The sequence below is a fragment of the Cydia pomonella genome, chromosome 5 (genome assembly GCF_033807575.1).
Source record: "Cydia pomonella isolate Wapato2018A chromosome 5, ilCydPomo1, whole genome shotgun sequence".
NCBI classification, from domain to species: domain Eukaryota; kingdom Metazoa; phylum Arthropoda; class Insecta; order Lepidoptera; family Tortricidae; genus Cydia; species Cydia pomonella.
In genome coordinates, this window is record NC_084707.1 from 23,505,420 (window position 1) to 23,525,528 (window position 20,109).

General features: G+C 36.0%; 1 protein-coding gene across 1 annotated transcript in view; it reads right to left on the bottom strand.

The window, feature by feature from the left end:
• Positions 1-277: 277 nt before the first annotated feature.
• Positions 278-20,109, bottom strand: part of LOC133518133 (transcription factor Sox-21-B-like) — an 85,852-nt gene continuing 66,020 nt past the window's right edge. The window contains exon 5 of the mRNA XM_061851715.1: positions 278-2,366. Coding sequence (XP_061707699.1) covers positions 1,920-2,366 — 447 coding nt within the window. The 3' untranslated portion in view covers positions 278-1,919. The remainder of the gene's footprint in view (positions 2,367-20,109) is intronic.

The following is a 20,109-nucleotide window of genomic DNA, read 5'->3' on the forward strand; positions in this document are numbered from 1 at the left end:
TTATATGTCATTCGATGTCACTTAACGTGATATGGTCCTTTACTCGAATATTTGCTCCAAATTGAGGACATTATGAATAGCTTATGACTAACGTTGCAAATCAATATATTATACGATTTATACGTCACATCATTTTACAGAATTGGACTATAAAATCCCACAGAGGAGCAAACTAGGACCAGTTATGGTACATTACTTACATACACAAATAAAAACATACCAAACGTCTGTCTGTAACATCGATAAAAATGTAGGTTTAAAAAATTAAAGCACGAAATCGATTTTTCAATATTATTTTATTTACGTATTTATTATAATTTTTAATCAAGTTCTAGTAAATAGTCTCATCTATACATTCGACTTTAATATACAATAATTGCCTTTGCAAAATCAGCCTAGATTTGAAAGTGTTTTACATCGAAATAATTGAGCAAATAAATAAAATACATAATTTTATAAATGAATTGTTTTCTTTTTATTTCAATCAGTGCATATGGATATGTAATTGATAATTATTAACAGAACAAAATGATTGAATAGTAAAACAAAACAAAACACAAATTAAATCATTAATTTATCTTAAACACAAAGCAATGATTTGTATTTAACGATGGAAAGTTAAAAACAGTACCAAAATCATCACAATGCGTTTGTTGTAACTTTAACAAAAAAAAATAAGGTAAGTTACCCTTACCTTAAATGGCTTAAATAAAATAAAAACAAAAAGACCGTTCTCCGAAGAAAAAACAAACATTTGTACTTCTAGTATTATTATTCAGAAATAAATTATGATTGAGATATAAAAGGTATGGCAACATATAAATGCATGATTAGGGCATGGCCACTGACACTAAAACCGCTGCGTTTGGGCGAGCGTCTCTTTAACCGCAGATGAACGAAAACAATTGCTTCTAAGGCCTTAATCTTATCTAGATCTAATGACGAAACTATTAATTTAAGTTAGCTTAATCCTTTATTATATACAAATTAATATATCCAAATATTTTATTTACATTGAGTTAACACATAGAATCGTTGTGAGTGAAATTGGACATATTGTTTAGAGTATTTTTTATTAATTTGTAGCTTTTATATTAAAAAAAGAACTGTAAAATCGGTGAAGATACATATACACTTGTACATAAGTACGTACTAAAGTATGTAATGGTAATTATCATCAATAATAATTGAGATACAAAATACATCTATACATTGGCAGCGGCAGCGTACATAATAAAAATCATGTGAGCCTGTGAGTGTGTCAAAAAAATATGACGTAGGTTAACAAAGTAAATGCGGGTAAGAATGTACTGTCCTCATTTGAACTTTCCCCTATTTATCTCCACCTAATCTTATTTAAATTATTGTTGATAATATCTTACCAATCACACCAACCAAAATATACCGGTTTCGATTGAACTTTGATCATAAAACTTCGTACGACAAATATGAAAGCCATGAGGCTTGAAACTTACATTTGTATTGGACTATAAATATCTACCAATACTTTACATTTACTTACGCACTAGGAACTTCAATATTTACAATATACAAGAATCTAAGTCACAATATAATTTCTAATCCTACAAGAGGAAACGAAAAGAGGAACTTTGGAAAACACGAAATCGTGAAAAATAGGAAACAAAAGAATGCGCGACTGGGCTAATAACACGGGGCTAATACGGACATATTTCTGTTAAGATAATGACCTTTCTAAATTACTGGGTAAGTATGTACCCGTTGTCTATATTGCATGGTGCTTACACCTAGTTGTAAACGACACAAATGTTAAAAAAATACAGTCCGCTTTACCCGCAGTGGAACCAACACAAAACTGCAAAACTCCCAAACTTAAACAAAAACGAGCACAATAAATAAACCGCTCGCGCAACTTTTAACGAACGCGCTTACGTGTCAGGTCAAAATATAACTGTTAGCGGCCGTCGGAACTCGCCACCTTGGCTAGCCTGGGTATATTGAGCTGGATATTGTGGCATGAGGATTCCTGGGGATCCTTGGTAATATGGGAGTGACGGGGATGGATTTGATCCTGAGGATGAGCTGCCTTCAGTACGATCATGCCCCTTGACGGCTGTGTCGGGAGATTCTGCTGGGGAACGTGGGGATAAGCTCGACGGTGCTGGGGCAACTGAGTTTAATCCAGCCATGGCCGCCGCGGATGCTTCGGAGTACATCTTACTGATGTCCATGGGGTAAGACCGTTGCTGCTGCTGGTCCATGTACATGTAGGCCTTGGAGAGCGCGGCGGAGTCGAGGTAGCCCCTTGAAGGGTCGGGGTACATGCCGTAGCTCCGGTATTTCTCGGCCTCGATGGAGTACTTGGACATGTCCATTGTGGAACCCACCTGTAACAATGAAAAGGACAATTTAGTTGCTGTTGTATTGCGATTCAGCGGGGTAATTCTGCCAGCATCTACGCAACCTTGTCATGGGTGATTTTTTGTGTTAGTTTAGAAGTAGGGTTTTTCTAAATATCATTTAGGATTGTATCATGTTAGTTTATAAGTTTTATTTATTAATTTTCTGAGATTTTGTTGTTGGTAATTACATCCATAAATATAAGTAAAGCCTATGCTTCTCTATACACATATGACCATCGTAAATTATAGGTAAAAAACTTTTGTTTTGTTTGTGTGTGTCGTTTAAACATGTATTGTCTATTCGAACACGTCACAACTACATACAACAGGTGACTTACTTAAGTTTTTTACCTAAGTATAACTAACTTTAACGCAAAAAAAACTAATAAGTGTAATTCAATAGTAAATTATTTAACCATAAAAGTATGCTCATTCTTTTTCTATTCAGCTACTGAATGCGTTAAATGCAAATCAAATTAAGATGAATTTATTGTTTGGCTATAATGTGGCTGGCTACATGTCAAAATATTTTCCGATCACCACCTTCACAATCACAATGCATTTAAAAAAGTAGTTAATTTTATTTAAATTATTATCAAATGTATGAATGGCCACAACTGGTTAAATCCGGCTTTGCATTAAGCACCTCATTAATAACTTCATTCAAAATATAATTTATTTATAAAGTGATTCATATAAATTGAATGACACCTACAACCAAGACCTTTACGTCCTTATTATTTGACTTTAGGTCGTAAGTACCAAAATGTACATACATCATATTGTACCTTTGTACACATTAGGTTTTTAAAGCCGTTTGGAAAAGTGTGTGATTGTGTGTCTACAAATCACAGCGACAAGCGCACAAATATATCGATTATTTGGAATTTAATGAACCGTGTCAGGTATTGTGGGAAAAATATTATATGAACGATACACACTGCTCGTGCGCTGGACGAACAATACTCATTTACAGTACATATGGTTCTACTTTTCCGCACTAGTGCGTAAATTAGCCCATTATGTAACTATGTCGAAAATTTAAAGGGTCATAGGTATGTACTGTAAAACGTTGTACGATACATGTGCGAATAGGTAATTCGCAGCTCGTTTCGATTTAAAACACTCCCTTCAGTCGTGTTTTAAGGGCCTACTAAAGCCGTGAATACCGGTTCGTAAGCCACGCCCGATAGCTTCCTCACTCCCCGCTAGCACGCACACATGGAAGCGCTCCGCGGAGTCCGCGGCGCACGTGAAGGTGAAAGCTCCATCTAGCGTTACAAAAGTTAACTACGATTATACGCGGTCGGCCAGAAACTTAATTCTTAGAAAATAAAAAAGATGGCGTTATTACTTGCTACTAGAAAATAAAAAATTATATTGTTGTAAATTGTAATAAATCTGAGACTACAATATAGCCAATTTTTATTGTTGATTTTTGGAAGATGTCAATAGTATAGATAATTGTAGGTATAACACTACCTATCTTTTTAAATTCGGTATCTTACATTGTTAGTTATCATATTTTATTTAGTAATATATTGTTGAGGCAGGAAATACAGGGTGCCGTTTTCCGACGACCAATTTTTCGGATGATAGTGAATCACAGTTGTCACCTACATATAAAAAAAAAAGTAAGTATATGGTAACAACGAAAACTACAAAAAAGTGAAACTTTTAAACAATTACTCAAACAATCAGGGTGATTCTTAAATTGTGTCCAGAAAAATATTTTTCACATATTGTTACGTATAAAAAGCATTTTTTGATGCATATGGTCAAGCTTAATACCCTCAGGAAAGGTAAATAAAATGAGTACATAATCACGGTTGTCACAAAGTGTCCCTCAGCCGTGACGTTTCGGCATTTTGGCGGCCAACTCCACTATTTTGAATTATACAATATTTTAAATATAGCCTAAGTTACTCCCATGACTACGACACATCGAATGACAGCTCATACGTTGAAATTCGTCAAACTAACGCTGTAGAGCGTGACAAAGAATCGGATACACATCATACATCCACATACACGCGGAAACCATTTTTCTGCTTCGGCAGTTGGGCAATAATAACAAATGAACGTAGCTAATAAAATCCATTTCTAAAGAGTGAATATGCCTCTAAATTAATCAAACGAATTGAGAATGTTACGACCACGTATCTATATGACACGAACGTGGATTCAATAGTCCGTGGCGGGGAGAGAATTTTGAGGCCACTGTCGTGACAATTTGAAACATGTTCGGTATTACCTAAAAATTACCTTTTTGCAAATATTAAATAATTAGCTCAATCTCGAATGTATTAGGTATATCTTATGTTACAAACAATAACGTGAAATGAGCACTGACTTTTAAAAACTCAAACATGGCGGTGACGCGTTAAGGTTGACCTTTTTTTTTTAATTAACGCAAAAAAATAATTTTCGACAACATTTCTCCCTTCAGCCATTTGCAAATCTGACACCAACACAGTATTGCTGTTCTAAAAAAAAAGCGTTAAAAAGGCTGCCAGACGTAAAGGTAACTTTCTACCGAGTACTGCATGTTTATGTTACCACGCGCGGCGGTGACACGAAAACTGATCACAAGATGTATGTTATTAAAATTGTTATAAAGTCGTTATATATCCATACAATTTTTAAACCGTATTGTGGAATAGGTGTAAGTGTTAACATTTGATATAAAATTCTTCCAAAAACACTTTCAAAGAAAAATAAAATATCATAAAATCCGAGGAAGTCACACTACACGTTCCGTGACATTTAGAACTTCTTAATATGTTTCTAATAAATGATTTAGGATATTAGGTTGACATAAAACTAGAGGTAAATTACTAAGGATATTGATATTTAGTTTACTTATTTTCTTAAAAATATATGCTATTCTTACAGGTAACACAAAATTGACGTATGATTATGATTGTTATTTTGACTGTTTTTAATTTAAGTTAATTTGTATTGTATTTTCGTTTGTTTGTGATGTAATTATGGGTCTTTCACCTGAAATAAACGATTTCATAATATTGTTCCCGTGGCTTTGGTTCACTGTGATTTTCATTCCCGTGTGTTTTGATATAAAATGTATTCCTCATGGGCATGTACAATGTAAAATCATATGTCAAGTAAATGATTATTTACTTTCATGGATTAAGTAAAAATTATCGTAATCATAACAGTCGATCAAAGACATACTTATTTCTTTTCCCCTGGTTCTCATTCAATGCCTTTGGACTGGGGTTTCAACTAAAATCAACGTTTGGTACTTCGTTCTATAGATCTTAAAAATAACATTAAGTTGCTAAGAGCGTTCTATGATTCAGTGTATTATTTTGGAAGTAATTGTTCCGAAATTCATTGTCATTATGTCATTCCTTGTCATTCCCTTGTCGGTTTTTTTCATTCCCTCGTCGCTTTTACATTCTTTTTATCGATTTTATTATTCCCCTGATAGGTAAGAAATTGACCAAAATGTATGCCTATTCGATTGATGGGCTTATATTGAAATTATATTTAATAATCTGATTTCAAAGAACGACCCTTCAATGCCCGCCATAAGCTAATTGGTTGGCTAATGGTTTCAAGAGCATGGACAAATAAAGTATTGACTAACATTATCAACACAGAATCGCGTTCCTCTGAAATGAAAAGTTTGATCGGGATATCCAAAATTGCACAACGCCGTCTATTAGGAACTACTTTAATTATCAGACAGTTAGACAAGAGGTTGAAGCACCGAACCAAGTGTAATGAACTGATACTGCTGTTAAATGGTGGTATCTGCTATAGCAGTTGCCTAAACTTACAGGAAAGACATTGTTAGTAAGCGATTTTGCTAAGTATAAAACTTTAATCGTCTTTGTCAAGACTAAGATATATTATTAAGGTAAAAAAAGTATAATTTTAAAATCTGAAAAAAAAAATTAAAAACAGTGTAAGTTCTAAGATATACATTATCAAAAACCACCTGTATATGTTAACATTTATAGTATTTTTCAAACTCGATGGGTAGGGTGACAGGTGTTATCTCTATATAATTATTAACCTAAAAACGCCAAATCTCGCAAAATCGTATTGAAACGACAGCTGTCAGCGTACCCATATAAAAAAACTATAGATAGCACCATACACGAGCTGAATTTTCTTTTTTTTTTTATACTACGTCGGTGGCAAACAAGCATACGGCCCGCTTGATGGTAAGCCTGTATATGTTAACATTTATAGTATTTTTCAAACTCGATGGGTAGGGTGACAGGTGTTATCTCTATATAATTATTAACCTAAAAACGCCAAATCTCGCAAAATCGTATTGAAACGACAGCTGTCAGCGTACCCATATAAAAAAACTATAGATAGCACCACACACGAGCTGAATTTTCTTTTTTTTTTAATACTACGTCGGTGGCAAACAAGCATACGGTCCGCCTGATGGTAAGCAGTCTCCGTAGCCTATGTACGCCTAGAGGAGTTACATGCGCGTTGCCGACCCTAAACTCGCCCCCCCCCCCCCCCTCGTTGAGCTCTGGCAACCTTACTCACCGGCAGGAACACAACACTATGAGTAGGGTCTAGTGTTATTTGGCTGCGGTTTTCTGTACTGGCTGTGCCCTACCACACAAAGCGTGATGAAATTCACAATGCCCATACCTCTCTTATCACAATGCCCATCTCTCTCTTTGAATGGCAATTTTAAGAAAGGGACGATTCGGTACGTTTTTCTTATTGCTCCTTGTCAAGTAAAATCAAACTGAAAAGCATAGTTACTTTACTCTTTGCTGAAAAGTCATATTAGTCATTGACGTTTTGACAGTATCCTGTTAAATAAATTATGTGAATTGTTCTTAAGGCATGCGGATTACAAATCAGAGGTCGCTGGTTCAAACCCCGGCCCGTGCAAACGAGTTTTTTTTTTCTAATAAACATGTTGATTTTTTTCGTTTTTTTTTATATAATAAGTATATTTGTTTTACATAAAGATTACCTAGGCTATAGAAAAATTGGTATGAATAAAATAAAATAATTCGTGTCATTAAAATATGTTTTTAATACACATATTTAAAAGAATAACTTTATTTCTGTATAAGACAGACAAGATTTACTTTTACAATAAAATAGAAAATAAGCAATAAAGATATTATATAGTAACAAAAAAAGAAAACAAAAAGTTACGATTAGATTCGATTGGTCTATAGATGTCTCGCATTTTTTCTTTGGTGTCTACACGACCACACAGCTACCGATACATTACAGATGCTGTCGAAACTTCCTTACCCGTTGTAATTGTTCAAAGAGTATTTGACTTTGACGTAGCTAAGCAAACACGCACACATGCGTAACGTATAGGCCTGTAAAGATAGCTCCATTCGTAGTAGACCTCGGATTCCGTTACTAGTTAATAGAGCTACGACTCAACGTTTATTGGATATGTCGATTTTACGTAATTTGAAGCGCTGCGCGATTTGACATAGGTCTTACCTCTTTGAGGCACCACGGCCATCTAACATTACTGGCATAAAGGACGCATATATGACTTTGACGCATGACAAAAAGAGAAGTCGAACTGCGTAAAATGGGCGTTTTCTGTTGAATTCATAAAATCAAAAACGAGAATAAATCCGTTTGTATAAGATAATAAGTTAATATTTAGTTGAATGATGTTTAAGACGAGATGAAAACCTTTACTTTAAAGTGGATTATGCTGGATGAAGATGTGTTTTCTAGTTGCACTGAGGTAAACACTAAAAATGTAGATGTAACTTTGGATTTATATTCTATCGAGAAAATTTTAAGCCTTTTTGTTTCGACTAGTATCATACCTCTTATCATATAGTCAAGATACATATATCCGAAAATCACGTCTGTTTGTTCCCGGGGCTAGCCACTGCCACGCTTCAAAGATCCCGTTATTTTTCGATGCAGGGCCTTAATGTATTGCCACTCGTTACGAGTTTCCTATTTTTTCGCACTTGTATCGTAAATAACTATTATGAAGCACAAAGCGAAGTACTTTAAATTTAGATATTTTAAATGCTGGATTTAAAACTTTGTATTTGGTGCATTTATAACTGGTAAGCTTAGGCCTTAAAACAGTTTTGAGTTGTTTTTTTTACCTTTATTGGGGCAACTTTACACAAAGGAATGAATTAAATTGTAGATGAACCAATGTATTAACTATATATATATTAATAGTTTTAATCCACCCTAGTAATTATTTAATAAAACGGTCATAAACATCTAACATTTGTTAGATAGATGTTGGTCATTAAGTGGGGACGTAGGTTGATTACCTAAAGTAATAACTGGTCTGCATTATGCATGTTTGGTTGTTGGTTAATTGATTATGTCCACTCTCCATCAGGGCCGGATTTCCCCTTAGGTCCACAAAGCCCGGGTCTTAATTCCAAATTCCAAGTGCCATACCAAGTGCCTAGAGACCCTAGGTCTAAATCCGGGCCTGCTTTCCATTCGTACCAGCCGTGTGTCCCGCATTACCCCTAACATACGACCGCGCAGCGCTAAATCAGGCTTATCCAGCGACAGCACTTTACGCACAATACGCCGCTATTTTATAGCGTCATAAACTGGTGACGCTGCTATAAGCTGTGTCCGAGCGTTAAAATTTTAAATTGTTTACGAGCGAGATTATCCAGGTTTAAAAGGGAATAATGTGGTAAGGATTGAATGTCACTTACGGCTATCTGTGTGTGGGGTGTGTTTGTGTTTAGCCTAAAGGTTTGATCAGACTTGTTTATATAGAGGCGATGGCAAATAAGTAAGAAGTATAATAGTAAAGCAGTAACGGAATAATGTATGTATGTATATACTTTATTGTACATAGAAATAAAAACACGAAAAACACAGTTACAGAGTAAATTAAATACAACAAAGGCGAACTTATCCCTGTATGGGATCTCTTCCAGTTAACCTTTGAGGAAATGAGTAAAACAGAAGTAACGGTGAATGAATGACAAACACAAACAAAAGTGTACAATCACTGAAATTAATGAAATGCACGTTTTGAATACACATTGATACAAATATACATAGATAGAAAAATAACCATAAAATAATGCATACATATAGATATAAATAAAAATAAATAAATATTCAATATATAATATAAATAAATATGAATTCGAACCAGAAAAGTAAAGGAAATTAAAAAATTAGAAGTACTCAATAGAACTAGGAAGTCGTAACCAAAGTATCGGAAAGCCACAATTTTTTAAGCTTCTCCTTGAGTGATGCGACAGATTGGGATTGCCTCACGGACACCGGAATCTCGTTCCATAACTTGACGGCATGGACAGTAAAGGATTTGCATACAGATAGACGAAGGTTTCGGAACATTTTTGACTTCTTTTAATGGTCCACATGACTGACATTTATCTGACACATATGACTGAAAATTATTCCTTAATATTAAAAAAATACGCAATTCATATTTTCCCGCTATAAAATAAGTTGTGATTTTTTAATACAAGTTTTGATAGGCTAAAATAGAATAGAATAGAATAATTTTTATTCGTAAACACAAACAAGACACATTAAATTACATGATATAACAAAAACAAAGAAAGTATAAAGTGCCACGAAATGGCCTCATCTCAGCATGTTGCTGGTGGCTTCCAGCGCTGATCTTCCGATGAGACCATCAAGTGAGAAAAATCACGAAAGGTAACAGACAAGAAGCAAAAAGACATAGAATAATATAGAGTGAACAAATTGAAAAATAGATAAAAGATAACGACTAAATTAAGTAAAGATTATTTATATATCAAGCATCGTAAACATAACACTGTATCGGTCCGGTCCAACCATACCTTGGCTAATTAAAGAAATGAAATGAAATGGCTACATGAAATTTTAGTGTTGCAGAGATGTACTATCATTAGTATTTCCGCACCGTAACGAATTTCAAACCTTTCAGGGAAGAGCGTATTCCCATCTTAAAGGCCGAGAACGCAAGGTGTCGCAAGTGGTCATGGGCGACGGTAATTGCTTATGATAAATAAGTTTTTGGCAAAAATTTCATTTTTGTCAGTGACTGTTTTCTTACCACGGGCAACTATCATCGAGATAATTCTAAAAACCCTTAACACAATTAGGTTGCGTTGTTTTGTTTCATCACAGAGTTCCTATGGTCACCTCCTATCTCCATCATCAGATCAGCTCGTCTCGCCTTACATATGTATACAGACTTTCAGCTCAATCAGAAATCGGGAAGTGGGTCAAATTAAGCTTCCAAGATTTGACACTACCAAAGATAAATAATAAAAGCTTGTAAAAAACCGTGATATAAGTTTTTGGCATGTTATTCTAGCCGCGATCATTGATGCTGGTTGTACAGTTATCTATCGATTTTCTTCTGAATAAGCTTTTCTTAAAAAGTTTGCCGACTTAGGGTAGAATGATGGACAAATGAAAGCAATAAGAATACGGGCGATGTCAATGTCGTCCTCGTATTGATGAAATGCATAATCGATACAACAGGTGGGGGACGATTGGAAACATTGATCGAGTTCTGTGGAAAGGTCAGTGGGCGTCGTATTTTCTTAATATTTAGTTTATATTACGTGAGGTATTGCGTTACTATTTACAGTACGTATTAGCTTATCTTATTCAGGATGGGCCTCAATAGACGGAATAACTTGAACCACAGATTCCGAAGATGAGAGATAAAAACGAATAAGCTAAAACGTTTAGTTTAAAGGAGTTTAGGAGGATATGTTGCGTTGCGGTGTATTGGCTTGTCTATAATGCCGTGTAAATATATTGTTAATAAATAAACAAATAATAATAATAATAAATATATATGTATGGTGTATGTGAAGTCCCCAATCCGCATTGGGCTAGCGTGGGGACTATAGCCCGAGCCCTCTCGCACATGAGAGGAGGCCTGTACCCAGCAGTGGGACGTATATAGGCTGAATTATTATTTTATTATTATTATAATATCAAGGCAATCTCACCTTAATTAATCGAACGTCATAACTCATAAGTACATCGCTTTCTGACATTTTAAAGTGTAGCGTAACTAAAAGCGTTAAATAAATAAATAAATAAATATTATAGGACATTAGTACACAAATTGACTAAGTCCCACAGTAAGCTCAATAAGGCTTGTGTTGAGGGTACTTAGACAACGATATATATAATATATAAATATTTATAAATACTTAAATACATAGAAAACACCCATGACTCAGGAACAAATATCCATGCTCATCACACGAATAAATGCCCTTACCAGGATTTGAACCCGGGACCATCGGCTTCGTAGGCAGGGTCACTACCCACTGGGCCAAACTGGTCGTCAAAAAAGCGTTGATATGATAAAGTCGGGTGAGCGAAATAGTTTTTTTTTTTTTTAAATACAGTAAATCTACCTTTAATAATGTACCCGTAATACCACCAGGGTTCGGGGTCAGTTCTGGTTATCAAGAAAATTATCCAAAATCACATAATGGCTATACCTGGCTGATATAAGTACCTGTAGTCTTGAATGTGCTTAATATGGAGGTGAATAATTTGGGCTGGTACTTAATCTTGCCCAAAATAAACCTTTCCTTTTGTCTCCAACATACTAGTTACTTTATGAAGATAACTACGCAGTACCCATTCCTCCCATTGCTGTCAGTCTCACAAACAAATAATACCTTAATTGAAACCCTATTGTACGGGGCTCCCTTTGTCCAAACTATGACGTAACTAAACGGCCATTCTAAAGCAATTTTAATTGAACTAACACGAATGAATCCAATTAATTGAATGCGTAACGATTGTAGGTACTTTTATCGGGATCGACTTTCGATTTCGAAAGGATTCGGCGAAAGCTTTTGAGTAAGTTTGATGCCTTGAGTGCTAGGTGACCCAACCACACCACTATGCCCGCCTACTACCACAGCGCAAGACCTCCACCAACCGATTTTTCTCAGCGCGCGCGCAGCGTGCGACGCGGCGCGGAGCAATACGCGAAGCACGGCGGTTAGTGCTTGAGAAAGCAGACCTAGGCTCTCCGCAACATGTCGCGCGAGTGACTAAAAAGTTAAAATTAAAAACACGTGAGTGTAAACCGTAAAACTAGTTTTTAGTTTAATGGTAGTATACCTCATGACAGTTTAAAGTTAAATATTGTCCCACATTTGTCGCAAACGTAAACAACTCCGCTAATTAGCCACGGACAATCTATAACCCGGTGACCCAAACCCGACCCTTGCCCATACCATAATCGAATCACCACAATGATTCGTTAAAAACGCGCACTCACCATTTTTAATACAGGTAAAATACTGTTCAAACTCAATGGTAGCTGATTATATTGTTTCTCGGACGGGGGTCGATTCCAAACGTAAATCGAAAAAAATGCGTTTCATTCGATAGTTCGGGGTCTATTAAAGTCGCACAATGGGTGATGGATCGAGGGGCTACTGATAGGTTTTTCTTTTCAGTTTAGTAATAGACTGTACAATATCTGTCTTCGTTGGAGAAAGTAATTTTGTGGATCTAATAACAGTTTTTGGATTAAGCCAGGGGTGAAGAGTTCAAAATGGCTGAATAAAAATAAACAAGGTGTACGTGTAATATTATATAGTACTATTTTCTTCAGTAAGCATCATGTAAAATCACGAATATGAATGAATTTGAAGGAACAATTACTAAAAAACAATTTTGCCGTTATATTAATAAATAATAGTTTCTTATATGATATATATAATTTTGCTTAAAATGTCAGTAAAAAAAACAGACGTATTTTTGGGCCAACCTGTATATTTAGAGGTTTTTTTCTTTCAAATAACACAGATGGCTTATATGTACCTGACAGTGGCTTTAAATACCCTACATATTTATAAATAAGGCCCATTACTTTTTTACTTTATATCAAAGAAAAAGTGGAAAAATTCATCGCTTCGGGAAAGGTTCGAGCTTGCGACACCGGCCCGATCGCTCTTAACCAACTAACCTACCGAAGCTTACCAGAAGCATGCGAATCATTCCAGTCCTTCCTTTTCCTAAGGCCAATAACCTAAATCAGTGTTAAAATGGACTAAGACATGAATCCGCACCCCAACTACGCGACACTAACTTGTAAAATTCAATCCTTCTCTCTGTTTTAATATCCCGAAAATGTGTTTAAAACTACGCCATCTACGCAAATGGTTGGCGTAAGTAACGTGCTACAGGGTGTCTGTAACATCAGGGATTGATATAGAACGTACTTTTTAAATAAGGCCATTAACCTACCTAAATCAAAAATAAGACCAACTACCTAACACAGTGCTAAACTGGACTGAGACATACTCTTATTTGCTACATACTCTTATCTCAGCTACTTGATACTAGCTTGTACAATTAATTCCGCCATCCTCTCCTCTGTTTGGCTATTAATCTCCCGGAGATGTGTTAACACTACGTCATCTATGCTACTGCGCGTAAATAACGTGCTACAGGTGTCTGTAACATCGGATATAGAAAGTGCTTTTTTGATAAGGCCAATAACCTAAAAATATGGCCAACGACCTAAAAATAAGGCATTACCAAAAAAATAATAAGTCTGTTAACCTAAAAATAAGGCCAATGACGTAAATCAGTGCTAAACTGGACTGAGACATAACGCACCCCAGCTACTTGACACTAGCTTGTACAATTAATTCCGCCATCCTCCCCTCTGTTTGGCGTTTAATCTCCCGGAGATGTGTTTAACACTACGCCATCTACGCAAATGGGTGTAAGTAACGTGCTACAGGGTGTCTCTAACATCGGGGTCAATTAGGACGTCCTGGGTACGAATCCCGGAAAGGGTATTTTTTTGTGTATATCACGAATCCTGAGTTATAGATATATCTATGTCATTCAGGATGTATTTCTATATAAGTGTGTATATTATCGCCTGGTACCTATTATTTGCTTAGTTAGGATTTAGGTCGATCTGTGTAAGATTGATCCCGATTACATATTTACATAATTTAAATAAATAGAAAGGATATAGTTTCCCAGATATACCTATATTAGGCAGAATTATCTGCCATCAAAGCGAAAGCCGAGGTTTTTATATCATTTGTGGTAGATGGATGACAGACGAAAATAACCATAGGAATATTAGGATACTCGTAGTTTGAACACCTCGGCACAGACCGTTCTAACGTGACTCGGATCATCCTTTAAACACTAAAAGAAACTACACAACAACTAGACAAGCTATTTCCAAAATCTGTACCTTAAACCCAAGTTGGTCCTCGTAATTATATCACCAATAACACCCTGTATACTCAGTCACTTACGTCACTCTACACGGAGTGTAAAAGAGGGTTCCACCCCGGCCTTATTGGATTAACATTGCTTTTTGCCATTTTTTAATTGTAATTTTTGATTGATTTAAATCTGGTGGGTTGTTAGATTTAAATTGTTTATCTTGAGAGTGCATATGCTTCAGATTTCGGCGGGTAGTAACCGTCATTAAATTTTTGAAATTTAAATCATTGTGGACATAGGGACGAGTAGAAACAGTTTTTTAAATGTGAGATACATTATACCTACTTAGTTGGCAGGTTGGTACAATGTTTTTATTCAGTCTTGGCCTCTAGGGGTATATTCGATGTCAGTATACCCTGTACCTATACCTAAGTGGTCTATGTATTATGTGCATCAATTTGACTTTGTATTTTCTATCCCCCTTATTCATAAACGTCTACTAAACTTCTTCTTCTTTTAAAATATGCCTTCTATCAAATCTATGATGATTTTGCCAATGTCAAGTTTCGTTGTAAGTTTTATGTGTGCTCGCAGAGCATGACGTTGTTCGGTAGTTGCTTTTAAGAGATAGCTGGATTTTACTAAAAGCAACGATGGATTGCCGGATGTTGATTAAAACATGGTTAAACGCGTTTCAAGATTAGTTTTTCATTAATTGCACACTTCCACGATAGTTCACTGCATAATAAGCTATCAATACTACACTTTGAACAACATAAATGAGCAAAACACAAAAAAATATTCTCGAGACGTCTTCGCCATCTTGAATCTCAACGACAACCTCTACTAAACTTGAAAAGCCGCTAATAATCGTTTGTTCATTTCCATCATACCAATACGTCGGAAAGGGACAAACGATTATTAGCGGCTTGTCATCTTTAGTAGACGTTTATGAATAAGGGGGCAAGTATTTAAGTATTTATAAATATTTATTTATTACTTACCTACAACACAAGCCTTAATAAGCTTACTGTGGGACTTTTGTAAATTTGTGTAATAATGTCCTATGTCCTATAATAGACACAAAACCAAATAACTTAGTTCATATGAAATAAAACTATGAACAAGGATTATATCGCGAGATTAGGGGATAATAATTTTATTTCACGAGTAACTCTCGCGGTAACCGAAGACAACGTAGTTCATAGATACGAGGTATGTTTCATATTTGTAAATGTTGAACGATACTTTTAGATCCAGTGGATTCAACACCTATGTACGGTCAGCAAAACTCGTATCGTGTATCCTTTTGCTGTGAATTATAAGTTTTTTAGTAATTTTGCTATGACCACCACATTTCTGAGTCCATTGGTACATGAGCCTCCAGATTATTTGATATTTTAAGTTCAAAAGTTTTTTTAGGATATTGACGATGATGTGTCGGGCATATGTTATGAACGTCCCTTTTATTATACGCCCTCTTACACCGCAATGTTTGTTGTCGTAAGTCCTCAGTCAAGCGATGCGCTCCCCGATCCTCCGATGAACAGATTAATGAGATCGAGTCGAGAGCACCGCCCCCTAGAATTAGTCACTGATTCTTTCTAAATGTTGAGTTCAGTAAGTACTTGTTATTACATAAGTCTGAAATGATTAGTTGTACTTATACTAAAATAATACTGTTATCATGGTAACTTCTTCTTCCTCGCGTTGTCGCTTTTCGGTGAAAGAAAACATCGTGAGGAAACCGGACTAATCCCACAACAAGGCCTAGTTTACCCTCTGGGTTAGAAGGTCAGATGGGAATCGCTTTCGTAAAAAACTAGTGCCTACGCCAAATCTTGGGATTAGTTGTCAAGCGGACCCCAGGCTCCCATGAGCCGTGGCAAAATGCCGGGACAACGCGAGGAAGAAGTAGACAATCAATATACCTACATATTGCGCTATCCCGGCTTTTGTCCACGGCTCATGAGTACTCCGGATTGAAACTCGTAAGCTCTTACCACTAGGCTACCAGCGCTTCTACTTTTAATTCAATAGACTTTAATTTTTTTTGAATTTCTGCAATTTTGCGGTATACCCCTCTTTATAATCCGTTATGCTATAAATAACCCAAGAGAAGGAACCTAATAAATAAAGGTAGACATGAAGCATACGATGGGTAAAGACAAATGATGACATTACAAATCGGGCCTTGTTCCAACTGTTACCCGTCGCGTCTCGCACCCTCGCAGATTAATGATGTTGAGTCGCTTGGAGATCGCACCCAAATTGGTGTAACTGTCAGCTTTATTTTATCTAAGTTCGTTTTGCTTTCTTTGGAAATTAAAACTTAGATTTAGTTATTTACTGAGGTTGGGTGAGGATCGAGTTATTTACTGAGGTTGGGTGAGGATCGAGGTGTTAAGAGAGCTTATTTGGGACGACCGACTGGTCGCCGTCCAGTGGGTCGGCTCAGATACCGCTGGAGCGACAGTGTACAGGCGGATCTGTGCCAACTCGAAGCCGATAACTGGCAGGAAGTGGCACAGGATCGGGACAGGTGGCGTTCTCTCGTTTGAGGCCAAGACCCTCTTTGGATCACTGCGCCACAATAGTTAGTTAGTTAGATTTAGTTACAAATATGCATAAGCACGCAACTATTACTAACAAAAAGCCTAAAGGAGACGTAATACCTAACCGGAGACTACATAAAATGCTGTCAAGGAGCATACGATCTGCACAGATACAGATAAATGTTGACATTAGTTACGAATCGCTTGTTACCGCTATGGTTCGCACCCTCACAGATTAATGATATGGAGTGGTTTGGAGATCGCACTCAAATTGGTGTAACTGACAGATTTTCTTTTAGAATTAGGGTTGAGCATAATTTACGTTTGTTAGCTGGTTTTAGCTACTTTGGAAATAAATGTATAGGTATGTTAGTTGCCTACTTTAGAAATATACTTTGATTAAGTTACTGTTAACCGCCATATCGTCTCGCACCCTCGCAGATAAATGATATCGAGTGGCTCGGAGATCGCACTCAAATTGGTGTAACTGACAGATTTCTTTTACAATTACGATTCATTATTTTTTATAGAAATATTTTTAATCGTCTCTCAAAAAAAAGCATGTCAAAAAATCTTATTTGAAAAGCAGAATGCTATTTTGCTGCGGAATTCGTTTTTAGGTTAGGTAAGTTACTTCTGATCGTTTAAGTACCCTTTTTTATGTAAGTTAGCTGGTTTTGGCTAATTGGGAAATAACGGTGTAGTTTCGATATTGATGGCGTTCCATTATAGAAGGGTCCTTATGCTTCATGTGCATAAGGACCCTTCTCTATGGAAAGCCACATTGATTATCCCTATCATCGCATCGGAAGATCAGCGCTGGAAGCCACCAGCAACATGCTGAGATGAGGCCATTTCGTGGCACTTTATACTTTCTTTGTTTTTGTTATTTTATGTTATGTAATATAATGTGTCTTATTTGTGTTTACGAATAAAAAATATTCTATTCAATTCTATTCTATCATAAAATAATGAAAAAAATTACAGCGTGCGTGTGACGCAGGCAGTTAGCGATATGTTAAATCGTCCGTCCCTTTCGTACTCGTAGGTATTTAGGCTATGTCAAAAAGTGACGTTTTCTTTATAATGTCGTCATCGGTAAACGGATTACGGATTTATAAAAAATATCAAGAATTTTCCGCCGCCGGTAAATTTCTAACACCTGCAAGTTACCTCAGGGATTCTACAAAAAATAATTACATCAACTTTTACACGCATTTTAACGCATTTTATGTAGTTAATAATCTTGTTAACAATACAGGTTTTTTGCTCAAAATTATTAAAAAGGTATGGCTGAAGATGAAGACAATATGTCGTTTCATTACACGCCTGTCCAATAATGGTGCATGACGCCGCAGGGCTGTGAAACTGACTTACATGGTTCGTAACAGGTACTACGCCCATTATGGTTAAGGTGCTGCAAAATCCGTGATTATGGATGAAAAAAAAAATTAAAAAAAAAACTTTATTTAGCTACATGATAGCTCACAACTGCTTACAAGTAATAAATGATACAAGGTGTACTTATAAATAATTTGTACACATAAGTTTTTAAGGTAAATACAATGAAACATTGAGTAAGCGTCATCTGATCCCCGTACTAGTAAAATCTGTATCACGGTGGAACAGGATTCTCCTTGACGTTGTTTAAAAAATAAACTGTTTTTTTTTATACTACGTCGGTGGCAAACAAGCATACGGCCTGCCTGATGGTAAGCAGTCTCCGTAGCCTATGTACACCTGCAACTCCAGAGGAAAAATAAACTTGCTTCAATTCCCGATTGAAGTGCGTCTTGACATTCCATATTATAGATTTTAGGTTAGTTTATTTACCATTTAGTGTTAAACATAGTTTTTTTAGCTTATAAGTAAATGACCAATCGTTTTTTTATCTTATTAAATTGTTTAGAGTAAGTAGCTTACTATTAATAGTATTAATGCATGCTATGTTCCCCTATAATTGATGGCGCAATTGCATTAAATGGGACGCAAATGTATTAGTTTATAAAATGTTGTTGCCACTGTTGGTCCTTAATAAATAAAATAAAAAACTACTCCCAATAAAAAAAAATATTAGTTTCAAATCGTATATTACGGTAAAAACACAGCAAAAAGTGATAGATACAATTATAAGCCCATTGTTAAGTTTTATAAGCAATGCTACTTAGGTACTTATATTTGACAACGAAAATTATTTTGGGTTTTTGCACGAAAAAAAATAATTATTTATAATTATGATGATTTAAACCCAACAATGTTTATCTTGTGTCAGTGGTACATTGAGTTTAATTTATTGACATACCGGCCCAGAGAAAATTCAAAAAAATACCGCCAAAAATGCATATATGTTAGTAATAACTACGAATACCAGTAGCAAATTTTCTCTATACTCATCTTCCAATTGGCAGTTTGTTAGATCGTATTCTCCACGCACGCTCTCCTTATTTCACGCGATTTACCCAATCACGGGTGTAAAAATAGCAAACCCGCTAAATGGGTGTAAAAGTGATTTCAACGCTTCTGGCGTATTAATTATAATGTGCTCGATCATGCAACAGGTAATTATGGAAGATATCGGTTATCCATTAGCACGATTTTGTACGGTTAGAAATGGGTCTTGGCATAAAATTGTGATGACTTTGTGATGTATGTTAAAGGAACAGCTTACCTGCTTAGTAAAGATCGCTTCTCCATACAAACTTAGTCCCCATTATTTTGATTATCGTAAGGGCATTAAAAATAGGTAGGAGATGAGCGGGCCCTACCCCGCATCATTAGAAATATGGAAAATGAAAATAGGACTTTAAGACACCCAAGGCATTATGATCCTATAAGTGTAAGATATGTTATATGTTACCTGTGCGTTAGGCGTCAGCGCAGCAGAAATGGCGTTTTGCTGCGCGGCTGCTGCCGCCGCCGCCATGCTGGCGCCCAGCGGCCTTACGCCGAGCCATAGTACCCTAACTACGTCAAGTGACTCT